The sequence below is a fragment of the Perna viridis genome, chromosome 4 (assembly GCF_037379345.1).
Source record: "Perna viridis isolate PV_CMFRI_1.1 ecotype Kerala chromosome 4, ASM3737934v1, whole genome shotgun sequence".
Classification (NCBI taxonomy): Eukaryota; Metazoa; Mollusca; class Bivalvia; order Mytilida; family Mytilidae; genus Perna; species Perna viridis.
Window position 1 is genome coordinate 6,654,206 of NC_142448.1, and position 24,604 is coordinate 6,678,809.

At 34.3% G+C, this 24,604-nt stretch overlaps 2 protein-coding genes across 10 annotated transcripts in view; one reads left to right on the plus strand and one right to left on the minus strand.

Annotated features, from left to right (window-relative positions):
* Positions 1-8,166: 8,166 nt before the first annotated feature.
* On the minus strand, positions 8,167-14,923 carry LOC148618661 (visual pigment-like receptor peropsin). Its single transcript, XM_088577776.1, has 6 exons — positions 14,478-14,923; positions 10,071-10,230; positions 9,549-9,676; positions 9,198-9,294; positions 8,751-8,961; positions 8,167-8,601 (listed from the first exon to the last, which is right to left on the minus strand). The coding sequence occupies exons 1-6, from the start codon at positions 14,560-14,562 to the stop codon at positions 8,365-8,367; spliced, it is 918 nt and encodes a 305-aa protein (XP_088433902.1). The 5' UTR covers positions 14,563-14,923; the 3' UTR covers positions 8,167-8,364.
* Positions 14,924-20,214: 5,291 nt separating this feature from the next.
* Positions 20,215-24,604, plus strand: part of LOC148618662 (rap guanine nucleotide exchange factor 6-like) — a 68,091-nt gene continuing 63,701 nt past the window's right edge. For 8 of the 9 annotated variants that reach the window (XM_088577783.1, XM_088577789.1, XM_088577792.1 and 5 more), the window contains exon 1: positions 20,215-20,299. The gene's annotated coding sequence lies outside the window, so the exon portion shown is untranslated. Of the gene's footprint in view, positions 20,300-21,129; positions 21,257-21,977; positions 22,732-24,604 lie in introns of those variants that run through there. The other variant, XM_088577779.1, reaches the window with a different exon arrangement.

Sequence of the window (24,604 nt, forward strand, 5' to 3'; positions counted from 1 at the left end):
AAATAAACTAAGGCTATCAATAAGCATAACCAAATTACTTTTGATGATAGCAGATCAGATAGCACTATAAGCAAGCAAAATATATGTTGACAAAAACATGAAAAACATGAAATTAAGTGCATGTGTTGCATTTGCACAAGCTACCATTCCATGCATTAATGAAACTTTTAAACTGACAGGAAAAAAGTCTGGTCTTTAAAGTGGTTTGGTGGCTCATTCTGTAATTTGGCCACAGTTACCTGAATGATTCAATGCTATATCTGGTTGTTCTTATTTATGGAACTGCTGCTAGATTTTGGTACTTACAAGAATAATTGGTGATGTTTATTAAATCATGTAAGTATGGTGGATTTCCTTTGTATATAATGTTGTATACTTCGATTGCCATAGATCTTACCCGTCTGATTTCTAATGTTGGCATTTTAGATGTTTCTAGTAGTTTTTCATTGTTACTTTGATAGTCTTCATAGTCAATCTAAATGCCGCTCTTATTTTTTCGATTTGGTTTGTATTGCTTTTACTACAAAAGTGCCAACTGTGTTGACAAGAGTTAAAGTTTGATAATATGTAAGAATGGTATATGGTAAGTTTGCCCAATATGTTCAGGTATTTTTTTTCAAATCATTTGAATATATTAAGTTGTTTTGAAGCCTTTTCGCAAATATTTGAGATGTGACTGTTGAATTTCAGTTCAAAATCAATGGTTACCACAAGTAGTTTTACTTCATTTTCATGATTGTACTGCTAGTCAAATAAAAAAAGCTTATATCTTTATGCCTTGTTTCCCCCACAGCCTAAACCTAAAACTTGTCTGGATTTGCCTTTACTTTATTACTGGAAAACCAGTCTATAAGTAAGTGCAAAACTGTCAGATTCTAGATTTTATATAACCATGTCTATGTTGTGCTATGCATAGGGTCGGGTGTTGTCATCTGCATAATTGTATAAAATGCTATTTTTCGTGAAGTGGAAGATGTCATTGATGAATATTTTGAAAAATACAGGGTCACGAATAGAACCCTGTGGAACTCCCAAGTTTCACTGATTGTTGTCTGTCAGAAAGGTAGTTTTTATTAGTTTGAATTTTTAGACAATCCACAGGCTTTTAATTTCTGAAGTAAAAGATCATGTGGTGAACAATCAAAATCTTCACTTAAATCCATTAAAATAAATGTATTTGTTTTCATTTAGAGATTGCTTCCAGTTTTCCAGAATTTTTAATAATGTTATGTTACATCGATATCCAGGTGGAAATGTAAACTAAAATATTCCATGAGTTGGTTATTAATGGCTCTTTCGAAGAATTCTGATATGACTGGCAATATACTCACATGCCTATAGTTACTTTTTACAATGTTGTCTTTTTGTGTAATGGTATGACTTGGGCCTGTTATAGTTTGTTTGAAAATACGGATTTTTCTAAAAATGTATTGATCAATTCTGTAATAATTTTTGTAATCACTGGTCTTGCTAGTTTTTGTGGTGGTCACGTTTTTCAACAAACATTCGGCATTCCAGTGGGAAAAAATTGTGCTCCTCTACTTGCTGACCCATTCCTTCACTCTTATGAGGCTGACTTTATAGCTGATCTGATCCGACAGAAAGTATATCGTTTAGCTAGATCCCTTAGTCTCAGTTTCCGCTATATAGATGACGTATTATCTTCAAACAATCCTAATTTTGGGGGATTTGATACATCGCATCTACCCCAAAGAACTTGAGATAAAGGATACTACAAACACTGAGAAGTCAGCCTCATATTTTGACCTACACTTAGAAATCGATGGTTAAGGAAAACTATTGACCAAACTTTACGACAAACGTGATGACGTCATTCAGAATTGTCAACTTTCCTTTCATCTGTGGCAACATCCCTTCAGCACCTGCGTATGGAGTGTTCTTATCACAACTCATACGTTATGACAGAGCTTGCCGAAACTACGCAGACTTTTTGTATCACGCTAGAATTCTAACAAATAGGCTTCTGGAACAGGGTTATGTTGTTACGAGACTGAAGTTATCACTACAGAAGTTTTATGGTCGTGATCATGAACTCGTGGATCTTTACGGTGTATATCCATCTGCAACATGAAAATTTATTTGTTCAACTTTTTTTTCTTTCCTCTTTCGTCTACCCCGGACTTGACTTTTTATGAGCAACTCGGTGGGTGCTTCTAGAAAGGCAGAGGACGCTTACCCTACCGGTGCACCTGGTCCATGCTCCCAATTTTTAGTGGAGTCCGAGTTGCTCATTTGCCAGGGGCGTAGCTACCTAAGGCTCGACTAGTCATGTGCCTTTACATAAATGTTGACTTTTTTAACCTACATGTCCACACATTTATAAATATGGCGGTACGACCCTTATGTATTGAGCGTTTTCTTATGTCGATCTGCCCTGGGTCCGATGGGGACCTATATCGGCCCCAAAGCCCTCTACATCATTGTGCCTATTCTTCCTTTTGATCCTAGCTACGCTCCTGTTTGGTTTCGTTATTTTGTATGTATGATTTAAGTTAATTTATGTTCTTTGTTGTGTATGTCTGTTTTCCATGTCTGGTCTTTGTCCCTGGATTACATTCTTTTGATTACCCCTATAACCTTGGTTCCCTTAGTTACTCTTTAATAATTTAACAGATATAACACCATTGGCTGTTCTTGGTGTTTATTATTTGCTTGTTAACAAAATATTCTTCAAATTCCAGTTGTTTTGTTTTTATTTTTATGAATTTTCATTATATATATGCTTGGGTGATTTTCATCGATGCGATAATTGTTTCCGATGTCTCTTGCTACATTTATCAATAAAATGTTAATTGTGTTTGCAATTTAAGTTTCATTGTTTATAATATTTTCGTTTTCATTTAAGATGACGTCTTTCTAGATTTTTTTGTTTGTAGTATTTTTCTCAATTGTGATTTATTTTACATTTGATAAATTTGTTGTGTAGTTGTCCCTTTTTTACACACTGCTGATCTTAACTCTGTTTATTAAATGAACAGGTTTTGTACAAGGTTTTCTGAGTTTCATTGGTATATGTTTTTTTCAACCACATTTACAAACTGTTTTTATAAAATTATCATACATAGTATTTATGTCATCCTGATTCTCATCTCCAATGTTTACAAATTTACCTTTTCTAAATATTCAATAAAAGCAGGTTGATTGAAATTTTTATAACATCTATAATTTTTTAACTCTATTTATTGATGGCAAATTTCCGTTTATCTGTACACTGATAATGTTGTGTACATCACTGAGACCACACTTGAAGTATGCATACAGAAGTTTGCTCTATTGGTCAGTATAACACCGTTTAGACTAGCAGGTCCCAGCTTTGTAAAGCAAGTTGGGCTTTTTACAATATTTATTAGATCACATGTATCAGAGATTCCTACCATTGTCTTACTTAAATCTTACTTACATCTTTTATACGAGAGGACCCTTACATTTACTGGACCTAGGTTACGAGTATCCATTGTATATGGTGTCAAATCGGTCTGTTCTATATCCATTATCAATGGTGTCAAATCGGTCTGTTCTATATCCATTATCAATGGTGTCAAATCGGTTTGTTCTATATCATATCCATTATCAATGGTGTCAGATCGGTCTGTTCTATATCCATTGTCAATGGTGTCAGATCGGTCTGTTATATGTCCATTCGAAAATCGTATGACTGTGTAATGATATTAATGAAGAAATTGGGAATGAGTCAAAGAGACTACCTATATAGCCAAAGGCAGTCTATGAGCCTTCTGTGAACGATGAGAAAATTTCCACTCGTAATAAAACTGTGCCAGTAACGGATTGTGCCCCATGTCTGTAAATACATGTATAGTTTAATGTCCCCTTTCAAAAATAGTGCATACTTGTATACAGGAAATGAAGTAATATCCGAAAAAAATGCCATGGAAAACTTAAATTGACAAGTCATACGATTGTTAATTCAGGAAAATTTTACGAAAATGACCTCCTACCTGGACGGACAGGAAAAAAGGTGTTATGCCTGACTTTTAGTCACTGGGCATTAAAACAAACTAACATGTGGAAATTCAGTCATACACTCACTCCACAGTGTCCTACTGTTGTGGCTAAAACAATACATTATAAGTTATAAGCTCCTAGGTGATCTACGGTTATTGAGACAGTAGGGGAGGGGGAGGCGTTAGCTGGATCTACTGGCTGTCTGAATAATCATAGACGATTACTGGAGCTAATAACATTTTTGTACGATTTTGCTTTTCGTTATTTTGGGAAAATAAATTAACCTCTGTATCGGACTATATATTTTCGAAGTTTTTTGTTAAACTATTAGGTGGTTACCAGGTTAAACTATTGAAATGAGCACGCTGGTCGGTGACGTGATTGAACGATCTATGTCACGACATCCAGATCAATTTGAAAGCGCAGACTTAGCGTGTGTCTTATTCTTCTGGTCGTCAAGGTCAAATTATTAAATAAAATTATCGATGAATATTCCATTTATTGTCATTTGCATACTGTTCATTCAAATATTTTCGTTAATGGCGGGTGAATTTTCTATGTATCATCTTCAGTCGCTGCTTCGGTAATTTATCCAATCACGAGTGGTCAATACAACGCAAAATCGTACAATATGCTATAGCTGACATTTGGAAACTAAATGTGTACTTTGCTATATTTATGTCACAACCAGTTCTAAAAGTATCAGCATAAAATATAATTATCTTTATTAATTTTGTAACCGGTCAAATGAAACAAAGAGTAATCAAGGGAACCAAGATCATACCGAAAATCAAAAGAATGCAATCCAGGGATAACAGCTAGACGAAAAAAAAACAGACACACAATGTAGAACACAACACGTACAATGAAACAAAAGTAACGGACTAACTTGGACTCCACTAAAAAGAATTCATTTTAAATATGAAAATTTTGAAATGCTATTACCAGTTCGTATAGGTGAAATATACAACAACAAAGTACAAAGTTTAAAGTGTTGAAAAGTGTAAATCTAAAGGGTTGTTATTGTATCCATGTAACGAGTTCTGGCACAAATAACTTCAATGTTGTGAAGATTTACCTAATCAACATCATGATACTTTTTGGAAAACATGGAATCGTCATGGTAACTGAATATGTGTCATTAGTTACATGATATGATATTTGTAGTCTGTCTCTTCTAATCTCGTTTCAGAAGCTTTGTGAAAACTAATTGAGTTCAGGACTGTGATTAAATCAAGAAAACAAACAGAAACAAACAGAAACAAAAACAAACAAAAACAAACAAAAACAAACAAACAAACAAACACAAAAAAAGACGCTCGCACAAGCACATTTTCAAGTTAATTATGACAGTAATATAGAACAGAAAGCCGATCCAATGCCAAGTTATCGTTGAGGAGCTAATGTGATCCAAAGCGGATCTTTCAGGGTAACGACTTCGAACATTTACTTTGTCAATTATTCGATATATTCTCCATCTCATATTTTTTTTGGTAATAACTGTACACTCCCTGACATCATTATGTATTACTCTTAAATAGACAGACAAACAGTACAGGGACACTTTGGCGGATCAAGAGTGGGATCCGGCGAGTGAACCCCTAACCGATTTGGTAGGAAGATTTTGTCAACTTTGTGCAAAGAATTTGTCAAATGTTTACCTGGAACTCCTTAAATAAATTTCTGGATCCGCTATTTTTTACAAAACGTTAGGTTAAAATTGTAGAAATGGGTACAAATTAAGTGACATTTCACAAGATATTTCGGTATTATCGCTCAGCACATATATCTCATGCCATAATAAAGCATAGACCTCATATCATTGTAAAGCATAAATTTTCTTATTATTGTACAGCATAGACCTCGTATCATTGTAAAGCATAGACCTCGTATTACTGTACAGCATAGACGTCGTATTATTGTAAAGCATAGACCTCGTACCATTGTAAAGCATATACCTCGTATTATTGTAAAGCATAGACCTCCTATCATTGTACAGCATATACTTCGTATCATTGAACATCATAGACCTTATATTGTTGTAAAGCATAGACCTAGGTATAATTGTACAGCATAGACCTCATATAATTGTACAGCGTATACCTCTGATTATTGTACAGCATAGACCTCGTATTATTGTAAAGCATAGACCTCGTATTATTGTAAGGCATAGACCTCGTATCATTGTAAAGCATAGACCTCATATTATTGTACACCATAGACCTCGTATCATTGTAAAGCATAGACCTCATATTATTGTACACCATAGACCTCGTATCATTGTAAAGCATAGACCTCATGTTATTGTACAGCACAGACCTTATATTGTTGTAAAGCATAGACCTCATATCATTGTACAGCGTAGACCTTATATTGTTGTAAAGAATAGACCTCGTATTATCATTGTAAAGCATAGACCTCGTATTATTGTAAAGCATAGACCTCGTATCATTGTACAGCATAGACCTCGTATCATTGTACAGAATAGACCTCGTATTATTGTAAAGCATAGACCTCGTATCATTGTAAAGCATATACCTCGTATTATTGTACAGCATAGACCTCGTATAATTGAACAGCATAGACCTCGTATCATTGTTAAGTGTAGACCTTATATCATTGTACAGCATAGACGTCGTAATACTGTACAGCATAGATCTCATATTATTATATAGCATAGACCTTGTACATTGTACAGCATAGACCTCATACTATTGTGCAGCATATACCTCGTATTATTGTAAAACATATACCTCGTATCATTGTAAAGCATATACCTCGTATTCTTGTAAAGCATAGACCTCGTATTATTGTGCAGCATAGACGTTGTATTATTGTTCAGCGTATATATTATATCAATGTAAAGCATAGACCTCTTGAAAATATATATACAATAATTGATTCAGATCCAGACCTCGTATTATTGTAAAGAATAGACCTCGTATCATTGTACAGCATAGACCTCGTATAACAAATTTGCCTGATTGTTAATATAACAAATGTAACATGGCTGTAGCACCCATTGAGGAAAATGAGTCAGCTGCCTTACTTGAAATTTGACAAGATATAATTTGTATTTTTTACGTTCTTGAAGCAATGAAATAGCTATTTCAATGAAGTAACTTTGATGTCCTAGCTGTACTGGTTTATATTGTTTATAGATAGATTTGTTTTCATGCTTGTAGTCATATCACATATTTACATCCAATATTTATAATACGAAATGTTCATGGATAAAAGTTTATATTAAGATGTGAATAAAAGATTAATGTATGCATGGGAAATAGAAAAAATTCATGATCACATCAGTACTGAAACTAAGGTTTAAACTTGAGAAATGTGCTCCCTTTCAATTAAGGGGGATTTTGTCACTTCTCTTTTCGAAGCAGCTTGACTTTCGCCAACGGACCACGTCTCTAGTTCGATTTGAATAGGGAAAACATATTTGCTGTAGTTGTTTTTTTTTTAAATGTTCATTGTTATTCATTTTGCTTTTTTATAGAGTAAGTCGATTTTCGTCTTTTATGAATAGTTTTAAATTATTTATTTTGGGGTCATTTAATTTACCAAATCACACATTTAACAATTGAAAGAGTCAAATATTCACAACTGAGGATAATTCATGAAACCCAGTTTCCGATGTTGGGCAATTGATTTGGCTTTCACAATTCAACTAATGTCTTACTACTAATCTCTTTTTATTAAGTAAGTATTACGAAGTGTTATGCCGAGTTGTGTTGAATATAGTTTAATGAAACTCATAGAATCTGTATCAAATGAATACAGAGTGGATCCGTGTGTGCTCATAAAACCTGCAAAATAGCTAAATGTATTAATCAAATATGTCCCACGGAGAACAAACTTACAATGCTCCCCAAAGTCAGTTAGATTAGGACTCTATCGTTTTTGCCTTCTTGCATAAGAATCAAACTAGAGACCCATGATATACAGGTCTATGAATGGCTTTTGCAATTGCCTGGATCTGTACACATATACTATGTATACATACTGCCATGTTTTCAAAATTGACTCCCTCATAAGAGTAAGGGTAGCATTAACCTGGGTCGAGACTATAATTGAATTACTGATAGACTCTTTTTCTGTATTTCTGATTTGTTTTTGTGTGTTTGTTTTTATTTCTGTATGTTTCACTAAATGAGAAATTCAGTTGGTGCTTTGGGGCTTTACTTTAATTCAATACAAAAATACAAGCAATACATTCAACCACATTATACATGTACTTCAGACCTATTCCCTTTTAATTCTTTGTTTTCAATAAACGAAACATTCACTTTTCATATCACTTGGAAAATAAAAAAAATAGTATACAAAGTAGTCGTTGTTTCATTGTTTCATATAAAGAACATCTGTATTCTGGATTTATTTGGATTTCCTGTCTGGTTCCTCCATAAATCCTCCTATCATTCTATCTCGTATCTTGTCGCTTGCAAGCATATAACCAATTGGATAGAGTGCGGTACAACCCTTGGCAAACAGCGGCGGTAGTGAAGCAGCAAGCATGGATACTTCTGTGGCATCAGAGAATAAAGACCAGCACAAGAATATCGCATATGGACCCCAGCCAACAATAGTGAAAAATAAGAATCCAATACATACCTGTAAACAGAAATATCGGTATTACTAATGCAGAAACACGAGAAGGAATATATATTCTACAAATGCCAATAATGGCAATACCATTTACCATTAAATGCACATACCAGGACCCTGTATTTTTACAGACTTAAAGCAAAAAACAATCTCACCCAGCGTAGTTGTCTGTCATTCATCCATTCGTAGTCCTGGCCACGTGTCACAATAACAGGTCTCTCTGGTTTAGAACTGGACACACAAAACACAGCAACCACGTATAAGAATGCGGTTCCGACAAGAAGGGCTACTCCATAGGTCACATGACTATAGTCTCTCCGTAACCAGTTAAGACCACAAGCCACCCCGGAAGCTTCAGGTGCATAACTAGAGAGTACAAGAAGAAACTCAATATTATAAGTATAAATTGAAAGCATTTATGGACAATTATAATAATTTCAAATACAGGAAGAGGAGAGGTTGTGAATTTCGCGATTTATACTAGGTCCTTGAATTAAAGTATGATTGAAAAAAAAATAAGCTGTCAACATAAAAAAAAATAGCGAGATTGCTTGAAATATTCCATTTTGACATCGCTAAATCAAAAATGAAATAAAACTTACGAACTCCAACCAAATAAAGGAAACAAGGCCCACAATAAGGCAGTCATCCATACCCCAAATGCCACCAACCACCAGGTCAGAGCAGAAGTCGAATCATCTAGAATGAAATAAGTAATAATTTTTTCTTTTAAGCTTGTTATTTTCCATACATATAGTCGTTATTGCTAAAACAGAAATGCAAATTTATTTTGTTATAGCCTATGTATGTTTATATGGGAAAAAAGCTTAGGATATTAGAATTTTATAAACTGTTTGTGCTTCCATGTAATTCACATCTGCACATGAATCTGTTATAAGACTACTAATGACTCAACCGTACAATTTACTAATTTAACAAAACAATTAACTCACAGAACTCAGGATGGCGAATAGCACAGTAACGTTCAATACATAGAGCTATGACGAAACCTAAGGCAGCATATCCAGCAGTATAGGACTCCAATCCATACGCTTGACAGCCAAACGTATCAAATAACCATCTGCAAAAAAAAATTACTATCAAGAAACAATTGTAAAATAGCGACATCTTTGCTATGTCACCGTAACATAGTATATGTCTAGTTTTTACCCTTAATTCACAGTTAGTTGTCTACTTTCAGAAGGACAACCATCCGCCATGTTACAGCCCCCGAATCAGTAACACGAGGGAAAATAATACGCAGCAGTTTTGTAGGATACCATTAAATAGAAATCTGAGCCCCTCAACCTGTCATAGTTTCAATGTCTCAATGGAACAGGCGAGATAATCATTTCCTTTTTAGATTGGTGAAAGTATAACAAAACGGAAACAACCTATCTAATCCTTCACAGAGGCAACCTATTCTACTTTCAAAGACGTCATCCGAATGAACTGAAAACTGAAGCTATCCTTACCTTCCTTTGAATGACGACAGCCCAGCAAAGGGAAATCCGAGACAGACAAATATATTACTGATACAGAGATTGATATGTAGTACTTTCTTCGGAGCCGCCAATACACTGTCCCGGATAAAAACATTCATCATAAAACTGTTCGACATAACCCCAAGAGATCCTGGAAAAGAACAAAGATGTAATTTTAATTTTGATGCTTCGAATCAAAGTATTTTGTTTTGTAATTATTCAACCCTGGGTTTCCTAGCTTACAAATTATATTCATTACTTTGACCTAACTTTCATAACTTTTTGTGTATTTTTTATTATGTTGTTCGTTGGTTTGTACGTAGTGCGTATATTGAGATAATCAGCAGCGTTCATTATTTCTTTTCAGCTAGATTTTGTTCATTGCGACTGTCAAATCCATTTTATTATTTCTAAAGCAAATTTGCCGGGTTTTACTGTAATCAGTTTAAAGATGTGTCATCAAATAATAGGATTGCATTAAATCTAATCGGCCTGATAATGTTGCATACCGGCTAATTAGCTCATTACGAACATAAAAAAAATATTATCTTTAACCGACAATTGAACAATGTTACTGCCCTTATTGTCACTATTTTTTAAACAAAAAGTAGATAAAAAAGATCCTAAGAATTACGTACAGTTTTCAAGAGCAAACTGTTGGGCGTCTAGAAATATGGGGAAAAGGTTATTAGAAAAATGTATAAATGGGAAAGTGATAGGGTCATTGTTGATATGACAATGATATGAAAATCGCATCCTTAAAAAGTAAATATAGCAAGGCCAATTGAAAAATCCATCGGATTTTGTTTGAAAGAATGTGTTTTATAAACTATATTACCGTAAAATCCTTGGTGAGCAATGCCATTATTAAATAAAAACCTCCAAGTGAATTCGTAGCCTCTAGGTATTACATTTTGTGAATTGTGATATTTTTTTGTAACACTAGTTATTGTAAATGTATATGTACGCTTGTATTTCTCTGTATTGATGTTTTTGGTTTTTAGAGAATAGAGAAAGATAAGGATGAACATATGCAGGGCGCCTTCACACGTACTTAAAGTGCACATTCAATAGAAATTCGTATCAGTTTGAACTATTAGGCGAAATGCATGTTCTAATTGTGAACGATTCGAATCAAACGAAGGCCAATTATCATACGTTTTCGATATTGCACAATATTTCGCGGTCCATTGTTTCAAAATTTATTTAGATTATTAGCTCCGAGCTCATCGTGTCTACTCTGGTTTGTGCCATCTCTGGTTCCGTGTGCAATGATACCCAGTGTGTTAATTCGCCATGATTTTCACAAATGACTACATGTGAACACAGCATTAAGTATTAAATCATATGAATGCAAAATGGACATCATTTACGTTCGACAGATAGGACTCAATATCAACTACAATAGTATAACGTGCTTAAGGCAAAGAGAAAGCTGGATAAAAATCAACACAGAGCAGTTTATTTCACGGCTTCGCGGGTTTTAGTCTTTTTTGTCTATTTTAATACAATTAGAATCATACTTACGAGTTTCTTCACGAAAAGTACTACAGTCATCGTGACAATTTTGATTATCGATAAGCTACTGGATGCTTTCAGATATTTAGAAAGTGGAGTCGCCATGGCAACGAAATATATCCATAGTCACATCAAACTGATTTTTCCAGTTATCTCTTGTTATCACGTAACAGAGGCTTCGTTATAATTAAGTCAAGTGAAATCTCATACGATAGCAATTGTTTTACTTAATGGCGACAGTGACATATAATCAAAGACAAGCCAAGTCCCGACAACAATAAAATCCACTATTTCAGAACGATGACAGTTCTTAAAAGTCTGACTGTAGACAGGTGCATGAACCTGCGGTGGGGTTAAACTAGTTTTATAAGGCCTTAACAGTCCCCCTTTTAATGTAAGGGGTCACATATGAAGTACTAATATTACTTTCTAGATTATCAGAGTTACATTTTGATTAGTAGAACTACATAAGAAAGTTGCCACACTAAATGGCGTGTGATATGTAAGCGAAGACCCGTGATCTGAGATTCATCTAAGAAACCATCTGCTTGCCTAATGTTAAAACATTTCCGCCATTTTTGTTTGCTTAAACATTCACTACAAAATTAACCAATGACTTTGGGAAATAATAAAGAGCACGAAGTATACATTTGAAGAAAACTATCAGAGATATGAACCAACTATAGCTCTTGGGGTCTATGAAAATATATAAAAGATGTGTCTAAATGACGCTTCTAAATCATTTTTATACTATTGGTATCATTGTATTTTTCTTGTTATTCTTTGTTTAACTTGATGATTCAATTCTGATGATACACATTGTTCAGGTCAAAACAAAAAAATGTAGAGATGTCAAAATCTACACATACGAACCACCCCTTCAGTACGATTGACATATAAGGAGATGCATAAATAGGCAGTGCCTTATCTAGCGGGAGAAATTAGCAAAAAACTACTCCATGCGTGTTTTTGCTCACTTCTCTCATTTGTCTTTCACGGAATGAAGTTTTTGTAATATGTCAAAAATGTCAATATTGCTTTTTTCAGTTTTTTTAATTGTCTGTGATAGGTGAACAAATGTTTGGAGTAAATTGATAACATTAATGGAGAAAAGACTGAATACGGTGAAACGCAACAAACAGCGCATAACTTAAATCCAAAATAGTAAAAACAGATCAAAATAGGTCTTCAACAAATGTAATCAATACGTTTTTACATAAAAAGACCCCCCCCCATTGGTAAATGTATGGCATGGCTGCCAGCGTGGTAGAAAACACAGTAGACTGGTAGTAAATGCTTCATCTTAAACAAATTCAGTGTTTACCCAGTATTTTGCCTTTATATGTGCCAGTTTCTATATGCGAAACACCAGCTTTTAATTAAGTCAATCGTACTTTTATTTCCACATAGCAAACTAAATCATATAACTATTTTAGACTGTATGCAAGAAATTAACTGCAATAATTAGCCAACTCCATATAAGCAGGCAACTTAATCAAAGATCTTATTTTAGACAAATTGTCTGATAATTCTCCTAATTCCTGTTCGCAATGTACGTGTTTGTTGTCAATTTACTGTATTTATATGTATGCTGAAAAATGTAAATTGCTGGCTTGGCTTGTTTTACTCTATCTCGAAATTAAAGGTTTTCATCTGAGGCATTATCATTTTTAAAACCAATACATGAATAGAAAACTGTAGTATCGTTACTAAAGAATTAATGTGTTACATATTTTTCATTCCAAAAATGTTAAAAATATCACATTAAAACAACGAGAGAAAAAAAAACGATCGTCAGTGTTTGATCTATTGTGGAAACAATGTCAAAATATAACTTCATATTATACAAATTTTACATGGTGTTTCCCATTATTTGAACGCTAAAATGTTTGTGAAAATTAGGTCCGGGTATGAAAAAAGTAGCGATTTAAATAGTAATAATAAAACATTATTAAAAACATAACGAAGGTATAATTTGAACTTTCACCCAGCAGTCATTGCGTTTCTATAAAGCGTATTAAAATGTGTACTCAGTGGTATTTGCTTAATTTTTCATCATGCATCATTATTTAAATAAAATGTAAAAAAAAATAATTCAGGTCAAATCAAAACTTTTGTCAAAATATTTGCTTATGGTTTAGGGGCCCGGGACATTTGTGCGAAAATAAACTGTGTTATTTTTATATGAATTCACACAAAATATTTAAACCAGGGATTTTTGTCAGAAGTCTAGGATAGAAAGAAATTGCAGAGTTTAAGGTTTAATGACAGAACTTAAACTGAATTCGTTGAATTATTATAACAGTTTTAAGCTTTATGACTGTTACTGTGATCAAACTTATAATTAAGTGTCATAATCATTGCTTTGTTTGTTACAGTCAAAAGATGTTATAACTCCTATCTCTGCCCCTACTGTGGTGAGCACTGGCGCACGGGATGCGTATTAATCATGTAAATACACACTTATGAGCAAAAAGCTGTGTCTTCACTTTTAATAATTGCAAAATATCGGAAATTGAGAAACTAGTTGGCAAATGCACCGTGCAGGTGTGTGTTTAATTTTGTTTGTTTGTTTGTGTTTTTTTGTGAATACCAACATTTTCGCGTAAATTCATTTCTCGGTCGATCAGCACGAAGACGATGGAACCTGTCCTATCAAATAATGACAAAGTTGTATATAAGGGCCTAGATTGTTTAAGATATACATTTCTCACTTACTCATGTTTTTCGCCAAGACAAGATGGACGCTTTCCCTAACAATATCCGACATATTTGACGCAGGGACATGTCATTGTATGATGTATTGCGCGTGTCGTTAACATACCGTACTAAAGTGGCTGAACTAAGATAAACAAACGAAATAAATAAGGGAAAACTTACCGAGTACGAAATAAAGACAGCCAATTCCTCGGTGTTCCAAATCAGTAAATTGTCCAACATTTGACTGTTTCACCACGGGTTCCATTTCTGGAAAACTGACGATACTCACTGTGCACCTGTTTCTCTGATCTCTGCGTATGAGAAACTGTGAATTCCGAATTTACTTACATTTATAAGGAATATTTGATTAGGAAAGTGATAAGTGGAAGCTGCTGTATTGATTTTCGATATAGTTCCTCACTGTAAGCAGAAACACTGGATTTTATGACAACCCTTTTCACAACTTTTAAATTTCATGAGATTTTAGAATTGATTTTAACTGAATGTCACTCTAGGGATGGGATATAATTTGCATCATATATATATATATATATAGCTACATTGATGAACGATTATAAAATCCCCTGCCTTGATTGTTTTAGTGCTATCAGAGTATACAGATTATGATAGAATTCGCGTCAGATTCGTGGATGCCCAAAACAAATCCTACTTGCTACAACTTATACGCATCAGTAAGCATAGAAAAATAGAATGCAAAAATGGTGTGATCGACTAAACAGCGGTTATTCTCAATGTCATACAAGGACCAGCAATGCTAGATGTCTGGCAAGCTATTTTCTTACTTGAAGCCATGGAGGAACGGAAGTCCAATCTCTTGAGTTGTATTGGGTAATAAGGACCCAATACTGACTACATCATGAGGTTTTTAACGTCCTCGACTGCCCTTTCGTGTATCATGCGGACGGAATAATTCGAGACACTAAACCCCGCTATTAATCTACCATTTACCACATAGACTGTCCAATGACATTTGCGTTTGGTGCTACTCCATTTAAAGGGACGGAGATTCGATCATATACATGTATGCCAGAGACTTTGAACTGTTAGTTGTTGCTTCTCCGCCAAAGGTGTGGAATATATAGGAGACACAGTGAAGAGGAGTCAGTCTCCGTGTGGGCTGAATATTGCTTCCATCTTCTGTAGTACATTGGGCTTAATGTTAGACTATGAAATCCAAGGCGGGGTTTTGCCCTGTAAATGAAAATGATCTCAACCCAAAAAATGTAAAGTACAATTTTTCATCCACCAATTGACGTAAAACTACAATAAGCACACATACAAACACACTTTTTGATTAGGAAGAAAATGCAATTGTAGTTTTACGGAAAAAAAACAAAAACTAATATCGAACTATTGGGCAAACATCCTACAACACAAAAGAACTAAACACACATACACATACACACACAAACGGCAAAACGGCATAAGCCCCCCTGAAAACTGTGGTGAACCGATTTACTCCGGAAGGGCAGCAGTTCCTACTAACTTTCTTGCACGATACCTTCTTTGCTCTCGAAGGTCTAGTCTGCTAAAAAAAGAAAATATCCGAGACAGAGGCGTCAGCAAAAAAAAAAAAAAGAATATCTGAGACAGTGCCGACAACGAAGTCATACTTTCACTCGACGTCGGATAAATAGGTCATGTATAATGACAACCATGGAACTTCGATATGACGACTGTAATAAATAGCATATTTATCTTTGTCCCAGTTAATTATGCCTATGTCGCTAAGCTGTATCTTAAAAATCTGATTAATTGTCGCAATATCTAGCGTATAGGTTGACCTTAAAAAAAAACAAAATACGCTGGAGCAGCTGGAATGTTACTAATTATAGAAAAGGATAGTTGATGATGGGAAAATCAAAGTTTTCTTTTTTAGTCATAGAGTAAACATGCAGTTGAAAGGTTTCCTCTTTTGTCGGTCAAGATAAGAGGTAGACATCTCTGTGTTGCAGTATAAAAGTAATAAATGGTAAATATTCAAGAATAAAAAAGTACACACATAAAAACTAACGTCATTAACCCTGCTTATTGAGAAGGTATAGTTTCGCTTTATACCCTTTGACCTTAAAGATGCTCTTCTATGGAAACACAAGTCACCTGATCGCTATTCTTTTTCCCGATTGGGCAAATACTGGTAACTCAGTGGCGTTCGAAAAATTGTATCGAAATTGAGTGACATGTGTTATTTTCTTGAATGAAATGTAGAAAAATTATTAGTTAAAAGAACAAAATTTTACTGCGTCTGCTATCTTTTTATAAAGATAGTACTTGTTCATTAGATAAGGTCTTCCTCAACAGCTGCACACCTTTCCGGATTTCAGTATAAGACAAAATAAAAATGAAAAAGAAAAGAAAGTGAGAGAGAGAGAAAAAAAAACATGCACACAACATTTAAGCAACGAAATCTAAGCATTTGCATTTTAGTTTAATCACTGAATATTTATTGAATTATATGAATATTGCTGCTTTAAACTTTTTATTCTTACAGTGATTTAACCAACAAAAGGAAGATCTGAATAACTTCGGTTGATACAGAAGTTCCTGGTAAAGATCCACATTCACGTTTACGGCCACACATGCGAAATTACATTGATGTGACGATAATGTCAAAAAACCGAGTTGAACCTAAAATAAAAAATAAATAACAGACACAGAGGCACGTTGTATTCCACGTGCCATCGTGACAGTCTTTGTGATCCATTTTGAAGCAGAAATCGATGCCGCGGCTCAACTCGGAGAAATATTGAACTCAGCTGTTAGTGTATACACTAGCGAGGTCTTCATTGCATTGATTCGACCAAAACCTAAATGTAAAACTCGTCAGTCATACGGAAATCTTGGTATTATCTGTACCGCGTCATAATTAGCTGTAACTTACAATAACATTGGTTAAATGGAAACCTTGGTAAACTTGTACACCGACTCGGATTGTTCTATCGATTTTTGCTCTACGAAGGGACATCAATAGTTCAATGTATAATAGTTTTTTCATTACCCGCCCGTTGGGTCCCACGGGTACTTGAGGTCGTTTCTTTTTGTTCTTTTTTTGTAGCTTCGTCCTACATAACAGTCGCGCCCCATATATCAGAAAACTTCATGTATATATATATATGGATATTATAAATGCAATATTTGCTGTAATAACACGATTTCGTATTTTTTTGTCCTAAACAAAAACAAAAAAAAACAACAAAAAAATTCCAACCCCAAGTATCTGTGGAAATGAAAAGGCAGGATATACTTTTTGTTTATTTTCAAAAGAAAAAACTGAAAAAAGGCAATACCTACAATTTCTCAAGATAAAATGGCAGGACAGAATGAATAACTAATATTAGCCCCATAAAAATCAAAATTCCAATCTCCGAACTACATAAAATAGTTTGATCTATAAGCTTCTAAATCATTGTAATATTCAATATGGAAGTAAGTGGTAGAGTAATCAAGGGAACAAAGGTTATAGCGGTAATCAAAAGAATGTAATCCAGGGACAAAGACCAGACATGGAAAACAGACATACACAACAAAGAACATAAAGTAACTAAAATCATACATACAAAGTAACAAAAGTAAATGAGCAACTCGGACTCCACTAAAAACTGGGAGCACGGACCAGGTGCACCGGTAGGGTAAGCGTCCTCTGCTTTTCTAGAAACACCCGCCGAGTTGCTCATAAAAAGTCAATCCGGGGTAGACAAACGAGGGAAGGAAAACTATGACCCGTTGAATAAATCAGTTTTCATGGTGCTGATGGATACACCATAACGATCCACGAGTTCATGATAACGACCATAAAACTTCTGTAGTGGTAAGTTTAATTTTGCATATTTCGGGATGATATATATATATATATATATATATATCAAGGTCTGAAAAATTCCCAACGATGTTAGAGCTGTCAAATTTGCAATGCAAATTTTGGTTGTTCCGTCCGCGGGACTTGAACTCATACCGCTGTGACATCTATGGCAACACGGCTGCACAAAGTCCAGCGCCCTAGACCACTCAGCCAGCTAGGCTATATAAAAATTTAGCTTTCGCTGGCCGGCTCATTCCTCCTCGTAGGATTAATCTAGGGTTGTAACTTGGTACACGATGTATGGTAGTACGGGACAGTTCATCTAGGTGTTATTATGTAGGATAGAGGATCAAATTAATGATGCATGTCACAACAAATCAATATTATACAAACGTCTCAGAAAGTGACGACTCTATATTCGCCTCACTGCTCCATCGGATCAAATTGATACAGGGAAGATATGTAAACGTATAGAAAGGTCTGAAAAATTCCCAACGATGTTAGAACTATCAAATTTGCAATGCAAATTTTGGTCGTTCCCTCCGCGGGACTCGAACTCATACTGCTAACTCACATTATAACAATGAAACGGAGAGTTTTTTATTTGTTTTATATCTTTTTAATAATGTTTGTAAACACGTCATAGGTTTAGCCCAGTTTTACGCATCATGTTTATTGTTGTGTGTGTGTGTGTGTGTGTGTGTGTGTATTTATGAGTTTCCATGTCTGGTATTTATCCTTGGGTTACAATCTTTGGATGTCTGCTAGAATCTTATAGTTCCCTTGATAACCCATTCCTATATAGTGCAAACGAGGTGTCAGTTCTTTCCAAATGTCAATTCATGTTGTACCCTAACAATACGTGTATATCATGCTTTGTATATTTGTCCATATTTGTAATTCCAAAATATTTTTGAAAATAACACGAAGTTCGTAGATGTGTGGATACCTGTAACATGCGAAAATAATCAAAACGATACGAAACGAAATGAAATCGAAAAGAAACGTTCCACAAATCGAAAAGAAACGATATAAATCAGAAAAGACATTCAATGTAACAAAAACATTCAATTATTATGCATCGGACATCTAGTCAAATCAAGTCAATTAAACTGCATTTAGAGTCGGGGTTTTATAACAAAAAATATATTATGATTTTGGACTATGCCTAACTCAGTGTCGTATTTTAGACAAAACAGCACCTCCGCACTTTAGAAACATGAATTAAAAACACGTTTGATAATTTTTGTCAGTTCTGATTTGATATATTATTCTTATAACCTTCCAATATGGTAAATTTTGTAATGATCTACGGCTTTTAGAATTCCTAATGCATTATTCAGTCATTGTCTGAAGTGTCTATGGGCCGAAATGTCCGTCATTCGTTATCAGTTGTCAAAGTCCGAAATATTTTTGGGTTGAATTGTCCGGCGTAGCAATAAAAAAAATTGGGTTGCTATAAACTGCAAAACACCTTCAAAAATTTCTTTTATTTCGTTTATTTTCGTTTCATTCTTGTTCGATTTGTATCGTTTTATTTTGGTTTTATTTCGTTTTGATTCATTTGGTTTCGAATTGTTTCGTTTCGATACTGTTTTGTCGATAAATTCGTTTCATTATCGTTTCGCAATTTTTAAGTACCCAATAATTACGGGTAATACTGATTATGTCATTTTCGTAAACATCTTGGCGCCTACTGGAGACTGTAATAGCCAACACTATTTTTGGAAAAGCTATGATTCGTTTTGTATATTAATCGTTGATTCTAGGGAATATATTTTCTGAGACTGGTTTGGTTCTCAATTGCATTTTCAAATGAAGTTGCCATGATGCTTTGTTTAAGCTCCTGAAATTGAAGGTATAAACCGGCTATTTATGCTTTTTCTGGACATAAGTGTGCGGAACCCAGTTGATAATACAACCATTAACGCTTTCTTCGGTAGCATATTACATTATACATTTATAGGATGTCGCTGAAAGAATGAGTGATGTACTGTCCATATTAATCTATAAATGTAACTGGATTTCGTGCAACTCATTTCGTTTCGAATTCGTTTTGCATTTTACAGGTACTCTGTATGGTGCTCCCTTGAAGAAGGAGAATATTATTTAGAGTAACTAAACCGGATATAGCCTCGATATCAGTGTAAACATCGTTTCAATATGGCGAATGTTTTGCCAGGTAGAAACTTTTTAAAGATTATGGGTGTAACCCGTTCTGACTCTTAAAAACGGAAACAAATATTAGTGCATAGCTTTGCAATGAAAAGTCGTTGGCAAATTCCATACTGTTCAGTACGAAAATTAGAGGTTTTAGGACAATCCCTTCAAAACTCAATGATTCATCACTGTTTTTACACACCTGAGTAAAATATTTTCATAATGAGTTGAAACATCAGTTCCATAGAAAGAATATACATCGATTAAGACATTATTCTGCAAAATATCTATGAATTTGTATCTTCGTTATCCATGTATGTAGAATTTTTAAGGGTTTAGCCATTACAATTTACAATGTAGTCCTCTGACTCTGTTTTAGTATTATATATATGGAGACTTATACAATTTAATATAATTTCATCAGCATTTTGTATTATAATGCATTTCTTCTGGAAGTGAAGCTAGTGGTAAAATCCATGCATTATAGAGGTTTCCCTAGCGATTTTTAGAATGGTGCTGCGCCATGCCGTGCCCTCCAACCCCACATGCTGCCCCCAGGAAGCGCCATTCACTTGTCTCCATGAAAAGTGGAATTGCCCTCATATCACCCAACACTTGCCGTAATTGCCCCCTTAGACACAACAAGATCAAATTATTGATCAAGTCGATGATTAAAGTCTGTAAATATGTCCCAGGCTTATGTTGACTAATGGATACTAATTAACTTGCATAAGGTGTGTAAACTGTCCTGCCAAGAATTAATGTGATATATTAATTGAAAAATAAACAAATCGTTGCTGTCACTATGTGACACCTTCTTGAATCTTCACCAACTTGTACTCATTCTTCATTGATCTAGTCTACTAATAAAATCTAAAATGCCTAAGCGTTAACGACGTATGAAAGACCTGAAAAATGCTGTTTCTGCTGATTCTAAACAGAGAAAACTTGGTTTCATCACAATGTCTTCTCCTATTCCGTAAGTAATCATACAAATTATTTATATTGTTGATCTTATAAATAAAAAATTGACGGAACCAAACAGTTATTAATTTATTCAAGATCAGAAAGTTGATAATTTCGATTTTTCTCCTTTATAAACCAGATGGGGTATAATTATTTATAAATTACATTTATAATAATTATATTTCTAAAACAATTATACTTTGATACTTTTCAAGTGTGCTGTTTCGTGTATGATAAGTATGGTAACTCAGCGTTTCAATAGTTGAATTTTCCAACATTTTTAAAGATGAATTCTAAGATAATGAGTACAAAATGAACTGAATATCAATTAAAATAACTAATAGATTTGAACATATTGGTGTTTATTTTAGTACATTTTATTGTTTTCGTAATTCTAAATGACAGTTTATCATACTTATTTTTTTTCTGCATAATACGTCCTGTGAATTTTAGAGATAGACAATATCTGCATATTATTGTGTAACAATTTTTTTCCCATGTTTTAAGGAAAATCAAAATGGAAACTTTTGTCTTCAGTGATTTTACATGCATTTAAATGAGTAGCAATGTAGCTGACATATGTAATTATTCAAATTGTTTTATACGGTACGTATTTTGCAAGAAATAAATGCCTCCTGTGACATTCTAGACAATATTATATTTCAAATTTTATTTTTAATTTTAATCGTAAAATAATATCACATCAGTCTCTGGATTTGTTTTTTGTCTCGTAGGTCAGGAGACGAGACATCCAGAGATTCTATTATTGATGAAGAATCGAACCCAACCAACTCTCCTGTTATCGACTCATCAACATACACAACCTCAGTATCCACTCCCAAGTTTAACAGTAGCCACAAGGATGGTCGGAAACCAACAAAGATTTCCATGTACCAGTTGTTGCTGTTAGATGTACGCTTTGAAAGGTCTGAATGGAAGTAATACTTGGAATGACCAGCCATGTACAACCGTCTGTCTAGATATTTTACGTCATCATGAGAAGTCAACCCAACATCAAACCGCCTTACGCTTAGAACTTGCACAAGACGAAAGAGACACAGCTAGGGACCAATACCATTCGCATTCAGCTGTCAAGGGAGCCTTCAAATTATTTCACTTCCTGATAAAGCGTAACATTCCATATACTACAAACTTTGCACCTCTTCTTGATATCTGCATAGAACTTGGAGCAACTGATCTTAAATACTTGCAAAAAGGCGGCAATGCATCATACACAAGTATGCGCACAGTTGAAGAGTTCCTAGAGTGCTTGTCAGAGACGGTGTAGGAAGACACAGTTGCTAAGTTTAGAAACACAATAGCCGCCAGACATTGTATATAAAGACCACACAAGTTCCAGATGGTACTAGCAATCCATCGTTGCACTTCTTGGAATAACAAAAATATTCCAATTACACAGGTTACTTCACTGACTACAGATGGAGCCGCAGTGATGGCAGGAAAAATGAACGGTGTGGCGACCAAATTGTAAGCAAGAAATACAGCAATCATTGATATTCACTGCATGAATCACCGGCAGGCTTTAAGAGATACAAAAAACGTCTACCAACGAAACTTTGACAATGAAACATGCAGCACACACTCGTTGGTTAAGTCACGAAGCAGCAGTTAAAGCCGTTACAAAGTCATACACGCCACTATTGATTGACTTAGAAAATGCTGTTTCAAAAGAAGTACATTTTATTTCGTACACTATTTGTTAACACTTTTCGATCTTCTCTTTGTGGTGTTGTTTTCTTTCTTTTTTTTTTATATATCAGTTGTAAATGTGAATGTCAATGATTGAGGATCAAAACGTTTGATGAGTGGTTCCCTGTATGTATTTATGTATGTATGTATATATGAATGTGAGAATGTCAGTGGCTGTTTGAACACTACTTTTATCATCTTTATTAAAAAAATATATTTTTTCCTTATGGACTTCCACCTACAAAAGATCTAAAAAACAGTCTTTATACTGTTATCAACCATTACTTGAAAAAAAAAACTAAGCACTTTCCTGTAAGTAAATAGTACATGAACCTAAGAAAAAAATACCTTTAATAATCATAGAATGTACAAGTAGAAGAACTCAACAGCACTGGTATTTAATTGAAAGATAAACAGACTGTTAACATTCAATGGTACTGTAAAAAAATAATGGAGAAAAGGGCTGTCAAGGCTAACATTGAAAGGACCAATTCACCTGAACAATAAAACGAGTAGAAGATTTAAGGATATGAAGGTGCCCTGAAACATTGTCATTTTGCAAGAAAATGCTCCCACAAAAACATTTTACCATGCCTTGGAAAAATCCTGGGGAAGACACTACATTAGCTACATTTTTTGAAAGTCTGACCTTTGCTCTATACTTGAAGTCACATACAGCACATTTTCAAATTGAAGCTCTACTTTTTAAACTATTGGGACTTATTGCTAGAGTTGTCTCCATTTTATTTATTCTGAAGATGATTCTCATATATGCATGACGTGTTAGTACCAATGACTCGCTTATTGGCTTCAATCGTGCATAACAAATCCTTACAGGAAAATCCCATACAAATATCTGTCATATTGGTTTCTACGGGATGATTCGTTTACAAACGAAGTTCCTATGTTCCTGTCAGACTCCGGTGACATTCGTCTGCTTGATAAATATCTCGGTATTGTACATTGTTTGTATAGAATAAATATGAGCTATCCGAACTAACGCCGAAATGCATTCTGGGTTCTTCAGTTTTTGGACAAACCACATAAACGTAAACAACATCTCCTAGCAACCCGATCACTGTAAACATAACCGACTTTTGACAATGTAAATATTAGGATGGAGAATTAAAATCTCACCGAAATTTAACGATTCAATGTTTAGGAAGAAGCTGTTTGGCTAAAAGAAGGAGCAAGTCATTTAAGACAATTTAATCGACGGTCGGTGTCAATAAAGTTGTAGAAAATATTTTTATTCAAATTTTATGAGTATCTTATTTATGTGGCACCGAATTATTTTTATATTTCTAGTATTACATTGTAATTTGTATTATACATTTCTACTGTTTGATGAGTTGGTCCATGGTTGGAATTTATGTGCTTTTGTGAAATTTAGTATTTTAGTAAGCCAATCTACATATATATTAATCCCATCATCCTACATGCTCATATTTTGCAGGTGATGCTTGCTCTTAAGTGTAAAGAAATGTTTTATCCTGACCACTTGAGAAACATTCGTCAAACAAAATGTTACATCATACACTATTCTCTTTTCAAACATCCAGGCACAACAAGGTCTAGAAGGGTAGTGAGGTGGTTCTTCATAGGTTTTTGTTTAAAATACATAGAATCCGAAAGCTAATTTAAAATGTGT